The sequence below is a fragment of the Macrobrachium nipponense genome, chromosome 11 (genome assembly GCF_015104395.2).
Source record: "Macrobrachium nipponense isolate FS-2020 chromosome 11, ASM1510439v2, whole genome shotgun sequence".
Lineage (NCBI taxonomy): Eukaryota > Metazoa > Arthropoda > Malacostraca > Decapoda > Palaemonidae > Macrobrachium > Macrobrachium nipponense.
In genome coordinates, this window is record NC_061087.1 from 10,823,013 (window position 1) to 10,842,139 (window position 19,127).

Below are 19,127 nucleotides of genomic sequence, written 5' to 3' on the forward strand. Positions count from 1 at the left end.
TCATTATTACGTGTCCGATATTACTGGAAATTATTTTTTACTAGTGGAAGGCTCGGCACTCTTAATATAAGAGTGGCACACGATCCACTTCGAGAACAATCTATGAATAAAAATCGGTAAATGATATAGAAACCATAACTGGCTTAATACTTGGTGAAGGTAACAATCGATAACTGAATGCCGCGAGCACTGATTGTCAATAATGTAAACAATCATCTTCTTCTGCATCTAATATTGAGGCTCCTTGGACTGTACTTACAGCCTCCTCATATTTCATGACGGTTCAACTCCTTATGAATCTTTACGTCCGATATTTTACGACGATAAGAAAATCCCAGCTTTATTTTGAGTACCGAGACCCAGTTCACCTGTACCCTTTTCAGAAATGATTATTTTGTAATTTTCGAAGAAAACTGCAACCTTCACTGAAAAGATAGAACGTGATTTGGGTATCCATGTTCGTATTAGTCACATCACATAAATGAAAATGGCAAATTTGGGAGGGAGTTCTTGACCTGACATCGCCATTTCAATTTTTTTAAAGACTATTTTCAATATTTCTTTTAAAAAAGAAAAAATCTATAAAATAATCTGACATTCCATATGTTTAACTTATGTCTTCAAATATCTTAGTGTGTGCAAATATCTAAATTTTTATCTAATCTTTTTTATTTAAAATACTGTTTCAGTATTATTTGACTTATGTTTTCATTCGCAAAGATTAAAATAAAACACTTGATTAGATAATCACATTTAGATAAAATATAGGAAGACTTTTCTTTACTAAAACAGAATTGAACGGCAAAACTTCATTCACAAAACTTCTAGTCTCGCATCCAAAGATCTCCTGGTCCTATTCAAATCAAGATTCACCAAATGCAATTCAGAACCAACATTGGGGTCAAACAGCATTTCGTGTCCAACTCAAGAATCACCGAAATTCTTGTACTATACCCAACTTAAAATTCTTTTTAAATTCCAGTATTTCATTGCAATATCCCTAAGCCCTTTTCATATCTATATTCACAAAAATCTCATTACTGTATCCAGAGACCTACGAGTCTTATTTATGACGAGCTTCATGGTACGCGCTACGCTGCGCTGGATCCCGGCGCTGCCCGTTATGTCTCCCCTACTCTCCCAATCCCCTACCTACCCCGTCCCTACCCAGGGCGGAGAAACAGGTTTGCAAGGGGAGGGTGGATGCGTCACGCCTACCCTACCCTCCCGATCCCATGCCTAACCCGCTCCCTTCCGGGGCGGACAAACAAGACCAGATCCACTCGGATTCTATTATCAAAGATGCTTAGATTATTTTCTACTATCTTTGACCTGATTCAGGTTCACAGGACTTCCCAGACAAGATCCGAGTCTTCTCGATGCAGCTGGACATGTGGGCGCCTCCCAGAGATGACGTCCTCATCAGATATAATCTCACGGATCATTTCAAGCCGGTAAAGTATAGCCGACTTTCAGTGATTCAATATAAACTGCAGACTTGCTGTCTGAGTAACAAGGTTTCGTGTGTTTAATTGGCTTCTTTCAAACCCTAGCTTGTGTTTGTTTGCTTGCATGGTGTTTTTAAGTTGCGTGGAACCAATGGTTATTCAGCAACGGGACCAACAGCTTTACGTGACTTCCGAACCATGTCGAGAGTGAACTTCTATCATTAGAAATACACATCTCTCACCCATCGGAGGAATGCCCGAGAATCGAATTCGCGCCATCGAGGTGGCACGCCAGCACCATACCGACCACACCACTGAGGCGCTTAAAGCCTAGCTACTTCAGTCCTAATTGTTGAAACCTTGTTCTTTGCGTGCTTCTGTGAACAATTCCATTGAGCGTTATTATAGAATAAAGAACACTAATTTTGATTATAAGCCATAAAGTAGAGAACACTGCATCTAACAAGCACCATGAAGTCCAGATTACATACTCGGCACACTCGCTAAGTAGTAGTAGAGCACACTTTCATTGAACACTTTCCTAAAAATATGAATTGTTTGTTTGTTTGTATGGTGTTTTTACGTTGCATGGAACCAGTGGTTATTCAAGTAGAGAAAGTAGAGAAGTTGTGACCATTTCATTGGATTCTTTCGCATCAATGACTTTTCCCTAATGTTCACTTCAATCACAGTACTATTGTGTTAAGTCATCTTTTTCCTCTGAAAAGTTTGCTGTAGAATCGCCACATTTTCACTGTTAATTACTAAGATAACAATACTTGATTCACAATAGTTAACATTGAATTACCATGAACTAGATTTTGGCTATGCTTAATTATTTCATTGACTTTAAGCAAACGGCGTCTCTGAAGTTCTCTGAATATTGCTATCCAACAATAGTGCACAGGCTTTTCATTTTACCCTAAAAGCTCCAGATCACTAAAGCGGCAAGTAAGTTTATATTTTCATTTGATACAACAACGAAAAACTTCACAACAAGAAGTGGTTGGTTGGTGTAGATTAAGCTGGCTTTACGCCAGCACAGGACACTGCACAATGCCGGCCTCTAAGTGAAGGTGCTGAAGTAGATAACAAACATACGTAGATGTCTGGATTCTAAACAACAAAAGAGATTATTTATTTGAGCTTTACCTGTGCGCTTCAGAGTACTGGCACTCATATAATGGAATTTATGAGGAATTTTATGCTCGCAAACAGTAAGTGAAGAGCCTACAACTAAAGAACCGACAGACATCGATGACTATTACCTGCAAAAATGAGAGGTCCCGATTAAGGAAGAAACAGGTTTTCTTAACATCAAAACATTTATTCAGCTCTAAACTGTATCTCTTCTTGCGATAGGATATACGACAAAACATGGTTAAGCTGGACTTTCATGTGGTAAGGCGGTACATAAAACCTTAAGAAAATACATCGTTAACCATCAACTCAAATACTTCATAAAGATATCTAAAGGTATTATACACTCCTCCCCGTACTTGTACAGATCTTATGAGAACAACAAGAGTTCCTCACTGGACGAGTGTGTTGCGTCTCGCCTATCAATCTGGTAGCCGGAGTTCGCTCCCCGCTGGTGCATAAGGGGTATCAGAGGAATTTATTTCTGGAGATTGGAAAGTCATTTCTCGATATAATGTGGTTCGAATCCCACAATAAGCTGTAGGTCCCATTGCTAAGTAACTAACTGGTTGCTTGTCACGTAAAATAAAATCTAATCCTTCAGGACAACCCTAGGCCCTAGGGGAGAGCTGTTAATCAGCTCAGTGGTCTGGTTAAACTAAGAGATATTATATTGAGAACAACGAATCACAGTACACGAATCATAAGAGACCAATTAACCATAAAAAACGAATTCACAAAAACAGCCAACCAGTCAATATAAGTACACGGTATCAAAACAACAAGTCAAAATAAGAAAAGATGATAAAAATAAAGATTCTTACGAAAACGACAAACGTGTGGGCCTAATGAGAATAACCAATCACAGTAAATGAATGTTACTCCAAGAGCCGCGAATCACAATAAACAAAACTTAAAAACAAATCACGAATCACAGTAAACAAACCATTTGAAAACAACCAATCACATTAAGCAAAAATTGTGAAAACAACCTGTCCCATTAACTGAATACCGTAAAAACCACCAGTCAGAATATCTTAATTTCAATACAGCCACCAATTACGATACATAAATATAATGACCTCAGTTACTCTCAATAGGACTAACCATCCACACTAATTCCAGGGAGACGTATCGGAGTTTCCAGAGGTGACGGTTTGTATACGAGCTAAACCGGTGGTGTTGATGAGCTATGAGAGCCACATATCCATTGCCACATCTGATCAAGACAATGATGTGCTTCACATGTGTAAGTAATATCTCTCTCTCTCTCTCTCTCTCTCTCTCTCTCTCTCTCTCTCTTTCTCATCTCTCTCTCTCTCTCTCTATATATATATATATGATATATATATATATATATATATATATATATAGATATAAATGGATGTATGAGTGTGAGTTCCACATACACTTTGAAATGCATCAAACAATTTCAATCAAACTTGGTATACACTATGATTTACCATCTGGGAAAGAACACTGTTGGGGTAGGACGTCTCTGGGTTTATAAAATCCCCTATAGGGATTGTAATAAATCATACTACGGATTCACAGGAAAATCTCTCTCTGATAGATTAACTCAACATAGATGCTGTTAGATATGGATAGCATATTCCAGCAATTTTCCATCATATAAATAACATGAACCATACCATGGATTAGAACTCATCCTGAATTTTATACAAGTGCAGCTGTCGATACAAATATCAGATGTTAGAATCTTTACTGATAAAACAACAAGATAATAGGATTCTTTCCATTGGAGCCTGGTACCCTGACCATAAAGCCAATATCTTCCTTAAGGCAATGATGAAGCGGATTAAGACAATAAACAGAACCGTCGTCAGCTTAGAGGTGACGCCAGGCATCACCTAAGGGCATATCTCCCACTATATATTTCGCTAATGAAACTTATTCTGTCTTTCATTAATTGATAAGGGTGGAAATTAGCCCACCAAAATGTAGTCCTTAGCTTTAAACCAGAGTGTTTTATTTATGGACCTTTGATATATATATATATATATATATATATATATATATATATATATATATATATATATATATATATAATATATATAGATATATTATATATATATATATATGTATATATATTGTAACTTTTTTATATTTACCAAAATTACACTACAAATGTATAATATTCAATTCCCTCTACCTCGAAAATATCACCAAAGGGTAATTATAACTGTTAAACAATTTGGCACCTAGGAGATTCGAATGCCTGACTTACAAAGCGGATCAACAACTTTCTGGGGCTGTATACCATTCAGATGTCAATAAAGGGGACATTGGATACTGTCATAGTATAAGACCAAACATTTCATTTGCTGAATCGGTAATGAGTATCCTATTTAAGAAATTATTTCTTTTAACCTGAGTTTAAGGGAAAAACATGTTGCAATTTGTTGAGGTCGTAAAATTATAGATAATGTACAGTATATCCAAAAAGTCTAAGATTCATGCCATTTTCTTAAGCAAAAGAATTTAGATATACAATAAATTCTGCTACATATATATAACTAATTAACAATCAGTTATATATCTGGAAGCTTTGTATTATACATAGTTTTTTTCTCTCTCCTACTTTAAATAGACCGTCGAGGGATGAATCATGGTTTTTACTACAACGGTGTTCGTCAGTATGGTTTTCTTAACATGACCAACGACATAGGACTTCATGAGTGGACCCACTATTGTCACAACTTTCACCACGGGGAATACAGGGCTTACATTTACGGCGAACTAGCTGCTAAAGGTCCATTCAGTGTGCCACATAAGGTTCCTCTGCCAGTCAAGGGCATCATCACCATTGGGCAGGAACAGGACCTCATGGCTGGTGGCTACGACACAGATCAGAGCTTCCGGGGATACATAGCCCAAGTGAACATCTGGAACAGATCTCTGACTGCTGATGAAATCAGGACGCAAGCCTCTTGCACTAGGGCAGAACTGGGAAACATCTTTTCAACCGACAGGGAGGATGTAGAGCTCTTGGGAGGTACCACGATGCAATTGGTAGATCCTAGTTATTTCTGTGAAAAGAACGTGGAATACGTCATCTTCCCCGAGGCTCGCTACATGGCTGAGTCCAGACGAACTTGTAATCGAATTGGGTATGAGGTTTATACCCCAAATAACTTTGATGAAAATGCCCAGCTGCACAACGAATCATTACGCTTTGCGGAAAATTGTCTCTCAAACTACCATTTGTGGATTGGAGTAACAGACGAAGAGGTAGAGGATGTCTGGAGGAAATTCACAGACAATTCAATTGCACAAACTCAGTTTGAGCTGAACGAACCCAATGGAGGCGATGGTGAGAACTGCATGTTGATGTTCCTCCCAAATGGACGGTGGGTAGACACGTCTTGTGTGATTCAGTGGCCAGCCTGCGTCCCTTGCGAAGTGGATCGTAAAGCCCCTCTTCGACTCAGAGGATTTTGTTTCACAAACGAAGCTGAAACCTTTTATGAGGTACTCGCTTACAGGTATGAGAAGCCTTACCTTCATGGTTATTATGGGTACATGGTATACAAAATAGACGATTACACCTGGGAGATGTTTGACACAACTGTGGCCGAGGTCGTTGGAATCCTGAAAGTCCCATCAAAGGACACATACCCAATTGGACGACACACTTGGGAGCTCAGGAGATCTGAATGCAACAATCTCATAGGCTCAAGATTACAGTTGAGTTTTTCCATATGCAATAACGACGAATTCACCTGCTCCAATGGTGACTGCATTCCTAAAGAAAAGAGATGCAACGCCAAAGACGACTGTGTTGACCTCTCGGACGAAGAAGACTGCCAGGTGATCATTCATCCGAAAGGCTACCGCAGGGAACGGCCCCCTGATAACATCACCCACGAAGGCAACCCAGTTCACTTAGGTGCCGTGGTGAACGTCCTTCGCTTTATGGAAATCAGCGACAAGAGCCGAATCATTAACGTTGAGTTCACGGTCGACCTTTGGTGGAATGACCCAAGAGTCAAATACCACAACCTTGGCGACACGCTCGAGTGGAACAAGCTCTCGGAGACTTACAGGGACAGCGTCTGGAAACCCGTGCTGACATTCCCGAATGTGTATGATGGACAGATCAAGAAACTCTCTCTTGATATGTATCTCGACAAGTTGGCTCAGCCATTGCCGCCTGACTACAACAACGTGCGAATGGGTAACTGATTTTCGAAGTACAACATTTCTTTTGGTATGAAACTAATCATAAATTTTAATATATTTTTGAAAATTTTCACATTTCAAGGAGGCTACAAATTACAGAAAAAATGACTTGTTCTAAACTAACTGTCTCTTTTTAGACACCGTATATGCGGGTGCTTCAGCTGACATTGTTCAAAAGGAACATTACAGGTAAGTCTAGAAGCTCGTTCTATTTTTATCTTTAATACACGCATCTCTTTGTAACCCTTTGGAATATAGGTTGGAATACAGACCTTGGGCCAAAGGCCAAGCGCAAGGACCTAGGAGGTCAATCAGCGCTGAATTTCAAAGGTTTCGTGAGACTAGAAGACTTCCTTTAATAGTTGCAGTGTTGTAAAACACACACACACACAAGTTCCATGACAAGTCAATACTGAATAAAATACACTTAACATTTTCATCAAACACTCTTCGCACAGCAGAGACAGCTTTCTTCAAAAATGTACCACTATAAAAAAAAAATAACACTGACATCAAACAATCATGAGGCGAAGAACACTTCCTTTAGTACTGTCCATAAAATGGGGAATAAATCTATCAAACACTTGCCTTAAAGTAAATAGTGAAGTGTCACCTCTTGCATAATGGCTAGCCAACCCGGAGACCTTCGGTGTAAAGATGATCTAGTTCGTTCCTCTTCCAGCGGCGTCTTCGGGTGTTCGTTTGACGTGTTTTACTACCCATTCGACTCACAGCGATGTTACCTGCTTCTTCAGCTGAGCACCAGGAGAGAGCTCATCAAATTCAACCCGCAGAAAACGCGTGTCCTGTACTTGGAAGACCCAAAGTTGCCTGCCTACCTGCTCAGCCATTACCAGATCGACGTCGTCATCGGAGGCAGCAATGAGACTCAGTACAGTTCTCTGAAGGTGGGAGGCGATGGAGGCAACCCTGAGGGGGGAGAATGTATATTTTCATTAGAGCATTCTCTATGAAATAACAAAGAAATGACAATACTGTTGCTTTCTCTATACATTCACTTGCATTTTCTTCCATTTTTCTGTACCGCTGAGCACTAATTATAATTAATCTCCCTTCTCAATAGAATATTTCACTTTCAGCCTCTTTTAACTTAATTTTGCTCAAGGAACTACATCGAACTTGTCAGTTAAGCAGAAGCTGGAAATGCTGTCCAATGTCTAGATATATACATTTAATATTAGAACAAAATACATTTAGGGAAAGATTGCCACAAGAAAAGATTGTCAGAAGAAATATGAAATAAGATACATGAATACTAAACATTATGAATGAGACTTTTCTTTCACCAAGCACCTGACGCTATGATAGGACTATGAAACGTACAAGGCGCTGAAGCAGTAATGTTAGATCTCTCCATATTAAAGAAGTGAGGGGCATTCAATTTCAATTTTGAAAGAGACTCGATGCTAAAAGTTTAAGCTACAGATACGTTGGTACTGAAATTCCAGTAAAAAGATTATCGAACACTGGACTAATAAAATCATATTTCCATCAATTTCAAGTTACGTTATTACAATTATTGATGAAACAAACAACTAAATACTGACAAATCATATCCATTTCTTAGGTCACTTTCGAGCTTGCTCGTCGATGGCGGATGATTATCATGACTGTCTACCTGCCGACGGCTATGTTGCAGATCGTCGGATATACGACTCTGTTCGTCAACGTTGTTTTAATGGACGTACGTAACTTTCATGTATTCACAAAGAACAGGTTTGAATAAGATGACCAACAATTTGGTGGGCAGAATACAAGGATTCGATTTTGAGCAAGTGCTGCTACATTATAGTTCTTTTATGACGCCGACAAAATTCTTTTGATCGTAAATTAACATCACAAAGTTTTCTTTGTATTTGTTTATTTTTAAAATGAAGGTAACTCCGACGTAAAATATTCAACCTTGCGATGATAAACCTATGTTAGCACAATGTAACTTCATTTTTCCACTGTCACGGAATGTCCACACACAAGCTAAGCAGTGCAGCTGATAAAAACATTTTTCACTAAAATACTTCCGTTAATTATACAAGCATGAAATTTGTTACATATCTTTATGAAACTCAATGGGTGTCCACTCAAAATTCCAAAATGCCTGCCATTTTACAAGATGGCCAGTAGTCAAGGTTTTAACATGGGACTCATGTGCCTCTGGTCATGTTTTTCTGCATTTGTTTTGATTATAAACATTTTAGGTAGAGTTACCAAGAAAAAGTATAATGTATTTCTGTTATCGATGTCATATAGCACATATAAAGAAAGATGGCATCCAATATGGCAGCCAAAAAACCTTAAATAATCGCGTCTTAGGATTCAGTACGCAAGGAATAATGTCTTCCTGTTCAGTATGATAGTTTGCAAGTCTATATATAATATAAGTGGTGGTGCTATGTTTAGTTTTAGTTTAAAAGAGTGAATGTCAATGCACGACCAGGGCACATTGGTGACTTCACTGGTGTGTTTGTTTGTTTGTTTGTATGGTGCTTTTACCTTGCATGGAACCAGCGGTTATTCAGCAACGGGACCAACGGCTTTACGTGACTTCCGAACCACGTCGAGAGTGAACTTATATCAGCAGAAATACACATCTCTCACTCCTCAATGGAATGGCCGAGAATCGAACCCGCGACCACCGAGGTGGGACGCTAATACCATACCAACCACGCCGCTGTGTAACTCGGCATGGGGTTCAGTGTCAGCTAAACTTGCTTTACTTATGATGATGTACCTAGCTTTGCTTTAGTGTAGTCGAGTAGTTTAGCATCCCAAATGCTGCCTAATAGCTACATATCAGTTAGCTGGTACAAAGTATTTAAATATATCTCGCTGGTAGACCTAGTTAGACAGCCACGACTGAATTGACAGGAGGTGCCAGCGCCAAGGGTAAGTAGGGCTCCATGTGGCTTGTTCATAGATGGATGGTGCGCAGTTCACACAGGACTTAAATAGCACTGGATGAATGATCAGGCTAGTTTTGGGTAATCGAAACTAGTTGTGTCCCATACATCAATGTGCATATCAGATTAAGGTGGTAAAAGGATAGTCCCTCGGCCTTACTCAAGAGCATATAATGGCAAGTGTAAATTCAATCACAGGCAAAAGGAAGACCAACTAGACCAAATGTTGTCTTTGCCAGGACGACAAGAAAAATGAAGGTCTAACTTCATCCTTAGGCTCTGTACATCATAATCCTGAACATGATTGGGTATGTAAAGATTTCAACCAATGTGCCTTTGTTCCCATAGATTGGTGAAATGCCACTTAACTTTGACCCAGCAAGGCCAGATGAAGCCAGGTGGCATAGAGGCAATACTGTGGCACAAGACCTGTAGGGTCATGTTTAATAATGCAAAACATGATCGTGCAAGAAAGCGGAGATCTACACAGTGAAGGTAGTGAACCACAGGAAAAGCATGCTAAACAGCATCGAATGAGTAATGGCAATGAAGCACGTATTTTTTGTGAAAATGTGGCACCTGTATCAGATCTTCGACAAGTAATGACCATGAATCTCAAAAGGATACGACATGAGTGCACTCACACGTAATGATGGTAAAATTATTAGCAAAACTAGATGCAGGTGATACAATTGCATCAAGAACTGAAATTTTATCTTGTATGTCTCACTGGCCTTTACAATAGGTCCCTTCTCAGAAATCTTGAGAAATAACAATGTCACAGTGAAGAACCAGGTGTATGTCCACTGGTACTATCAGGGCTGATTAATTATATCATTGAAACCAACTTGAGTTCGGATGGTCCTGCCATATTTCCTCTTGTAGACATATTCCTATTATACTAGCAGCGCCTGGACCAATTGGGCATTGCTTTACCCACTGTAAATACAAGATTAAAGGACAAATTGTTAGCAGAAATCCCTGAATTAGAAGCACACAAGATAGGAAGAAGGGTACTACTTGTTTTGCAGAAAGATGTAGCTTAACTCTATCTCAGGTATCTGACCACTCAGATACTGAGGAAGCATATTCTGGATCATCAGTCCAGGTTTGACAGCACCTTTGGTGAAGGATGCATCAATAATGCCATACCTCAAAGTATGCTCCAGTTCACTGGTATGGTTGAACATGGAGTAGGCATAAAGTCAGAGCTAAGGTTTGGCTCATCAAAGTCAGACCTATATATTGCTCAGCTCCTGCAGTACAACTGCTTCTCAAAACAGAAGGAAGGAACAAGAGTACATCGACATGCAAAAGGATAGAGAAACTCCTTTTCCAGTGTTCATGGGCATGGCTATCAATGCCAAAACCAGGAAAAGAAACCTGGTGGAAATGTTCATGATCATGGCATGATCATTTCCTATGACAGGGTGCTGGAGATACCAGCCCGACTTGGAGATGCTACTGTCGCCAAGTGTGTCGAAGAGGGTGTAGTCTGTTCACCTGTCTTGAGAAAGGGTTGTTTACTACTGTAGTCATGGACAACATCAATCATAACCAATCAGCAACTATGGCTACTACCTCTTATCATGGGACCAGCATTTCAGTATTCCAGCACCCTGCCAAAGACAACCGGGAGGAAGAGCATCAGCCAGTACAGTTTGGTCCAGAGAGAGTAAAATCTGTACCTGATCTCCCTGACTCCTTCACAAATATCCCCCCCTGCTCCCTTTAAGTCCAAAAATTTACAAATGATGCTTCAAATACATCTGAATGAGAATTTCGTCACGCTAAAAGGTGACAACATGCATTTCTAAAATCTTGCGTTGATTTCAGGCTTAAATAAGAAGACATTGAGATAATCCTCAAGCATGGATAAGATACTTTGTTATCATACTGGATCCACTATAGTTTGGTGTTTATGTATTTTTCAGTAGCATTATGAGGTCCCTTTCCAAGATGTAATATTGATGATAGCCCAATAAAAATGATAGAAACAGATTCTCTAGCCTCATACATGTATAGATAAAAATTTCATGTCTCTAACTTTCTTAGCTGCAGTTATCAAGCAAAATATTTCATGGCGGCCATTTTGTAAGCAATCTTTATCACAATGGTAAGTAGGAGCTCTGATGTCTTCAATTAACTCTTCTACCCAGGAAGACATTATCTGAATAATGATAGATATATTTAAGTCAACAATGATTTACTCAAAGTGTCAGAAATTGAAAAAACTAGCGGTCATCTTGAAAAGTGGCGGCCATGTTGAAATTTTGCGTGGACACCAAGATTTTTCAAAACTGGGGATTAAAATGAGCACTTTTGCCAAATTTCTTGCTTGTATTGCAAACTGAAGTATTTTTCTGCTTATCTGCTGCAGTAACATATCTTCGCTGTTTCCAGGTGCGAATGGCGGTGAGTCTGACGACCCTGCTCGTGCTCTACACCCTCTTCAGCAACACTTCCGACGCCCTCCCCGTCACGGCCTACGTCAAGCTGATCGACGTGTGGTTCTTTTTCTGCATCTTCTTGCTGTTCTTCATCATCGTCGTGCACGTCGTGGTGGAACACTTGGTGAATTTGGCGGAGGAGCAGCACTTCAAACAAGTGCTGCCCTTCGACAATAGACGGACGCTCGAAAAGTGTTCGGCCCACTTCGGACACGGCCGAAAGGGTGATGTTCCACGCTCGGTACGTCATCACGCCGGGTGTCATCATATTCTTCAACCTCGTCTACTGAGGACTGGTGTTCGGAACTTCCTTCAGTGAGTAAGATTAAGATGTCTGCAGCTGAATGTTCATCGCGTCTACGAATGACAATCTGTTTTCGGCGCACGAGGAATATAATATAAGCGAAACAATTTACTATCAGACATGTTACAGCTTGCCATGCCATGTATCATACCAGATAAATAAACGCAATCTACCAGCATGACATGTTATTTTGTGATATGCTGGTAAAAGCAGCAGTGGATCCTGGTTCCGTCGTTATCACTTGTGAATTGAATTGAAAAGCACTGGGACCTGTGAGGTCATTCAGCGTTGATACGGAAGTTAACAGTAAAAGGTTTGAAAGGGGTAACAGGAGAAAAAACTCGCAGTTGCACTATAAATCAATTGTTAGTCGAGGGTGGAAAGAAAGATGGAAGAAAGAGAGTATGAACGGAGGTCCATTAAAAGGAACGAAAGGGGTTGGAGGAAGGGGCCGAGGGCACGCTGCAAAGAACCTTAAGTAATGCCTATAGTGCATCGCACGAGATGCACTGACGGCGCTAACCCCTTACGGCGACTATCACTTGTGATCCACGATGCTGGCTACTGAAAGAAGAATCTACGACATTTTCCCTTAATTACTTTGCCTTTCAAGGACAGTTATACTTTGAGAAATAGCTCCGTCTAAGGACAATTCATGTGAGTTTCGGTTTTATTCATGTTTTTGCTCGACACGTTCTCCCTTTCTTCTTAAAACCTTCATCTGAAAACCCTTACGGATGATCAAGTCAACAGACTATAAACCTAAGAGGACTCCAAAGTGACATCAGTCTGCAGAGAGAGATAAGTTATGGCCAAAGGTGATGAATAAATGAATAAATCTGTGGGAATTAAAATAGGACTTATACATCAGAATTTAGGAGAAAGCAGGAATGAATTTGGTCTTTGCGTAAACATTTGGGGGGTCTATAGTCTGCCACATAATCGTATACAAGCACCACCTGCCAGGTTGAGACACTACTAAAAAACTGAGGTTATGCGGATAATAGAGAAGAGGAGCCAGGGACTGACTATGTTAAGTGTGGATCTTCAAATACATTACACACGCTCTAATTATTTACAAAGCTCATTTACCCTTTTAACGTGTCTTTGACGGTATATAGAAACCCTCCATGCAGGCCTATTGACACGCCTTATACTGAAAACTGTCTTGCATCCGGAAATTTTCTGTAAATCTTCATGTATAACGTTTTCTAAATATAGCTTAATGATTCTAACTGGTGATACAAAATGTACGCGTTGACGCGCATATATCAGTAGAAACAAAGTTAATTTCATTAATAGATTACGAAAACATACGAGAGAGAGAGAGAGAGAGAGAGAGAGAGAGAGAGAGAGAGAGAGAGAGAGAATCTTCCAGTAATACTTAATCTTAATCGTCACTAGAGGATCATTTGCAGTTCCTTTGTCCTCCATGTCCATGTTATGATTTTAATCCTCATTTTGAAAGGATTATTAAAAGCGAAATCAATCCAAAATATTCCATAGGCCTATCGCTGGGGAATATCATTTATATGGACGTTGTCTCTCTATTTTTCACTTTAAACAGTATTTCTGGTCATATATGTGGATGGTGTCAGTAATAAGAAAGAGGCTGTTGTATGTAAAGGTCTCAGTCACGCAGAAACATTTCTACTACTACAAAAGCAACTTCTCTAACAGTTGAAAACACATACCATTTTTCTGACTTATTTGCGCAGGTAGTATTTAAATAATGTCTTCTCCACTGAAGCTGTAATTCAGTACGCTTACGAAACACGCAGTGATTTTGACATACTTCGACATGCCACGAGTACGGGTTCTTACGTCATCAATCCCAGGATGAATCACCATTCTTGTACCTCTGCATATTCAGTTTCGATTTCAAAAATCTCGGTTTCTTCCTATATACGTAACCTACCTTGTTTGAATTTATATTTTCATAAAAGTGAGGTTTTACCTAGTACAACTGCATATACAGTGACCCTAATTTTTAAAACTTTAATGACCATTAAAAATATGGTTTCATACAGTGGTTGTGGTTCTATTAGTCACACATATTCTCATCTTCGTTCTGTTCTGTGGTATCTTAAAAACCTGACTCGCATTGTCTTTATAGTTTATCATCTCTTCTCTTTGGCTAGAATGGGGGAGAGAGACAGACATATACAGATGGGTTAAGAAGAACTGACATATCCATTTGAAGGAACTGCCTCCCATTTTCATTAAACATATTCAAGAAAGGGCATTTCCTAATATCAAAAATCCAATTCAAACAATCGCTCATCCGCAGCAAACTTGCTGGTAGGCGTCCTTAAGTTACCCCTCACAGCAGATCTTTTGGAATTTTTATAAAAGACTAAAGAGACAAATTCTCATAATCAACGAAGACGAAATGAATGTCGAAACATTACACATAAATCATTATAAGCCTCCCTACAAATGTGCAAATCCCCGTTCAGTGTTCTCCAGGATATTTTAGTTATCCATTTATAGCTTTCTTTGATTAATCAAAACTTCGTTTTCTTTTAAATTAAAACGGTGACTTGTCCGTTCGTCATTTAATCCGTAAATATTTTAATATATAATATAAGATATATATATATATATATATATATATATATATATATATATATATTATATTAAATAAATAAAATAAATAATAAATAAATAAATAAAGTATAAATAAATTATATTATTATATATATATCTATATATATATTATATATATATATATATTAAATATATATATATATATATATATATATAATATACATCTAAGTCGGCATAGCATTTTCGTAAAGTAGAATCGGCATTTTACAGAAAATACAGCCATTACGTATCAGGGATGGGTATGAAGAAACTTTTGAAATATTTAATCTAAATGGGCGTGAAAGGGCACGTTTTACTTCTACTCTCTCAACTTTTAAGACCTTGTTCATACACCTCTGCCACTTGCACAAGCCTGTTAAGGCTTGTTTTGAGTTTCAACAGCGTTCCTTATGATACTAGAAGGGGTCGATAACCATCAGTTGCGGCGTTTATGACATAAACCGGGAAATGCAAAGCTTCAAATGACAAAAGTTTGGAAATCAGGAAGAGGATGGTCAGCCGACGAGACTTACCAAGAGCAAAAATCGTGTCAGAAATACAAAGTAACAAAAGTTACAAGAATACTATTGATCGCGGTGAACAGTTGTGATCTCTGCAGCAGGATTAATATCAATATAATCCTGATCTACAGAGTGGAGAAAGACAACACCGTACATTTACTAGTCTGTAAAACCCTACAGAAATCATAAGAACAGGATATTACCTTAAGAGACCTTGAAATCCCTTAACAAAAAATTGGGGGAATACATAAGACGACATTTGAAAATTAAGAATTTTATTTACCTGGGAAGCGCTTGTTGTCAAAGCCAATAATATGGCAATGTCTCAGTGACAGAAAAATTAATATAATGCGGGCTAAAAGTAAATTAATGTTTACTGATAATATATATGTGGTAAAATCAGATAAGAAACATTAACTTTTTGGGGTTCTTGTTACAGAAAAGGGTAATGGCCAAGGATAAAAATAAATATACTGATGTACTATTAAATAAAATAAAGTTAAAGACGTTTAAATTTATAAATAAAAAGGGACTTTAGTGCCAGTTTAAACAATTGTAAATATAAATAAAAAGGGACTTTAGTGCCAGTTTAAACAATGTAATAATAGTAACAAAGAGAAAAGCGCTTAGGAACCATGAGCCTGTAGAGTACTAGCTTTTGAACTTTCAGCTAACGAATAAAACTACTGTACTAAAATTTGTGCATATACGGTGCATAAATCAAATCGACATCATTTAGAAATAAACCAGCAACAAAATTAATATTAAAAAGGGAGGGGCAGGGGGCAAATGAACGGTCACCTGAAAAAAAAAAAAAAGAGGAGTGAATAACTGCGTATACAGACTATTCATTAGATGAAATACAACAAAAATGAATATAATAATATATATATATATTATATATATATATATATATATATATATATATATATATATATATATTATATATTATGATTCTTATTATATCACCATGATTCATATATAGTACATGCATTAAGCTACAAATATCCTTTAATATCCAACTCGCTCTACTTCGCAATTGATATATTTTCATATATGTTAACCGAAGGGGAATTTTTTAGTTGATAATAATTTCATCCTCCCGTGGATTCGAACCAGCGGACAGCCAGAGAAGAAATCAGGACTGCAGTGACACTGTGACATTATCGACTCGGCCACTGCCCAAGAAAACTCTTAAGAACTCGGAAAAATTCCTCATCACCTCCTTGTACTGACTGGCCCTGTTATCCATGTATTCATGCTGACTGTCCCTGTTATTCAAACATTACTGTGGTGGCTGTCCCATTCATCCAGGTATTACTGTGGTGACTGTCCCATTTGTCCAGAAATTACTGTACTAAATGTACCTTTTATCCAAGGACATATTTGAAATGATAGCAATGTTCAAGAAAATTGCATCTTTTGATTTACTCTTTCCAAAATATGACACTGTCTTGCTCATTATTTAAGAATCCAGAAAATTTATCATGCGACACATATTTGAACACCCCAATGACCAGTGTAACACCCTCTCTTAAAACAATGTAGCTATCAGTGAGACAGCCCTTTAGGGTTAAAAGGTTTTTTTTTTTTTTACAATATGTATCAACAAGTAATTAAACAGAATACAGCTTTGGTTTAAGAAATAAATTTTACATTGATGCTCTAAAGTCAAAATTTGACAGTAACAACTAATTTTGACTCTGAGGAAATTTTTACTTTAAACCACAATTGCATTCTAGAGTTGAAAGTATTTAGTTTTTTCTTAAGTTTTAATGCATACTACTTTAAACATTACTGGTATTCGTTTCACTAGCAAATATATCCCTGTAATTATAGGGGTCACAGTGGGGAAACTTGGAATTTTGGTTTAGAAAACACAAAATGCATGAAATATAAATACTAGCTGGCCTGTAAGGGGTGGGGGTATTTTGCCTTCTGTGTGTTCCTCGCCTAACCTAACCTAGGGCACTAGAAATTAAAATATATAGCCTAGCCTAATACAGTTGCAACATAAACTAACCTTGGGACCCTGCGAAGACTATTTTCCTTATGGAAACCCCAAACTTAACGTAGCCTAGAGCAATATAAATTAAAAATACAGTAAATAATAACTGTTACCTGGACACGGGGCGTTGCATCACCTGAGCAACACCCCCTAATATAGGCCAAGCTTAGGTCACCAGGTCGTTTCTTACCTATACTCTGTTTTTTTCCATCTGTTCATCCGCCTGTGGTGTTTTCGCATGGTAACACTGCGTCCGGAGCTTTAAATAGTTACGCTGTGTAAGTTTTAGGTAAATAAAAGGATATCTGGGTGTACATTTGCAACTGAAAAGTGTTTTAATAAATTACTGTATACCAATTACACCGTTAATATTCGAAATAGGATATTATTTAAAGCCTGGGACGCAGTGTTACCATGCGCAAACACCACAGGCGGATGGACAGATGGAAAAAAACAGAGTATAGTGTGTAATGCTACTTGGAATCATTCCATAAACCTCACCTTAATCAAAATAAGAACTTGCATAAGTCGGCTGTCAAGGGAATCATAAAATACAACCTTGTATTTCATTTTTTTATAATTTTCCTACTAGCTAGGTACCATAGGTAAATCCTGGTTTCACACTGTGATTGCCCATATGATATAAGTAGTAGTATTGTCCCTGTGTCTAAACTAGCCTAGGTATTGTTACCAACGAAAAAAAAAAATTAAATCACAAGGAAACATCAGTCTAACTTCAAACCCAGAAATGTATTATGGTATAAACCGCAAACTTTATACTTTACCTCAGAATAGGACTTGCAGATAAGAAGCAGACTATTAGGCCTATTAAGCCTATGGGGACCTTGTAATACATCCTTGTGTTTCACTGTTTTATCTATTCCCAACACAATAATCCCCATTTCCCCACACTGTTCGCTTTACTTGTAGGATATAGCTAAACGTTCTAATATCAGTAGCTACACCACAAATTCACTAGTTATCAGAATGAAGGCCAAGATTGATCTGGACATGCACCGCACCAAAACATAGGAGAATAAGTGTTGCCACAATTCCACACCATTGACTCCACGCTCGCCTAAATTTTTATTCAACCATAGAAAAAATCTACCGTATATAAAATGATATATGCCTTTGCCGTGAATATAATGTTACCAGGAAAACCTAATTGTTTACCATTACATGGGTCTCTTGACGTGATACAGCATTCAATAATGATGAGACTAATAAATACATCTAAACATCATTAACTGCAATTACAATGTCACCTTGCAAAGAACTTTCCTTATCAAGTTAATCATATCACTTTTTACATGTATTGAAAAAATGTCCTCATCATAGGTCCCAACGCTTGGCATCTGGCATAATTTTAGATTCCAACCCATTTGGAGAAGGCTTTAGACTATAATTTATCCTTTCTTATTCTGGTACCAGCATTACCTCAATTTAACGAACCCCAACTTTTTTGTATTTTATCACTTACCATTATTATGATTATATTTTGCTATGCTACCTTCCTTGTGAGCAACATTTTTAGATATTCCAC

The 19,127-nt window shown here is 38.0% G+C and overlaps 2 protein-coding genes across 4 annotated transcripts in view; one reads left to right on the forward strand and one right to left on the reverse strand.

Moving 5' to 3' along the window:
• Nucleotides 1-12,478, forward strand: part of LOC135210746 (uncharacterized) — a 20,695-nt gene extending 8,217 nt beyond the window's left edge. The window contains exons 3-9 of the mRNA XM_064243614.1: nucleotides 1,342-1,454; nucleotides 3,714-3,837; nucleotides 5,200-6,786; nucleotides 6,929-6,980; nucleotides 7,474-7,699; nucleotides 8,380-8,496; nucleotides 12,113-12,478. Of these exons, the coding sequence (XP_064099684.1) occupies nucleotides 1,342-1,454; nucleotides 3,714-3,837; nucleotides 5,200-6,786; nucleotides 6,929-6,980; nucleotides 7,474-7,699; nucleotides 8,380-8,496; nucleotides 12,113-12,478 (2,585 nt within the window). The remainder of the gene's footprint in view (nucleotides 1-1,341; nucleotides 1,455-3,713; nucleotides 3,838-5,199; nucleotides 6,787-6,928; nucleotides 6,981-7,473; nucleotides 7,700-8,379; nucleotides 8,497-12,112) is intronic.
• LOC135222027 (serine/threonine-protein kinase par-1-like) overlaps nucleotides 1-19,127 on the reverse strand; it is a 370,912-nt gene that overhangs the window by 338,109 nt on the left and 13,676 nt on the right. Inside the window, exons 1-2 of one of the 3 annotated variants that reach the window (XM_064260328.1) lie at nucleotides 18,367-18,616; nucleotides 7,380-7,721 (exon numbers count right to left, since the gene is read on the reverse strand). Coding sequence is in view for 1 of the 3 variants with exons in the window: in XM_064260269.1 (XP_064116339.1) it covers nucleotides 18,367-18,437 (71 nt within the window). In the remaining 2 variants the exon portion in view is untranslated. Of the gene's footprint in view, nucleotides 1-7,379; nucleotides 7,722-18,366; nucleotides 18,617-19,127 lie in introns of those variants that run through there. The other 2 variants (XM_064260367.1, XM_064260269.1) reach the window with 2 other exon arrangements.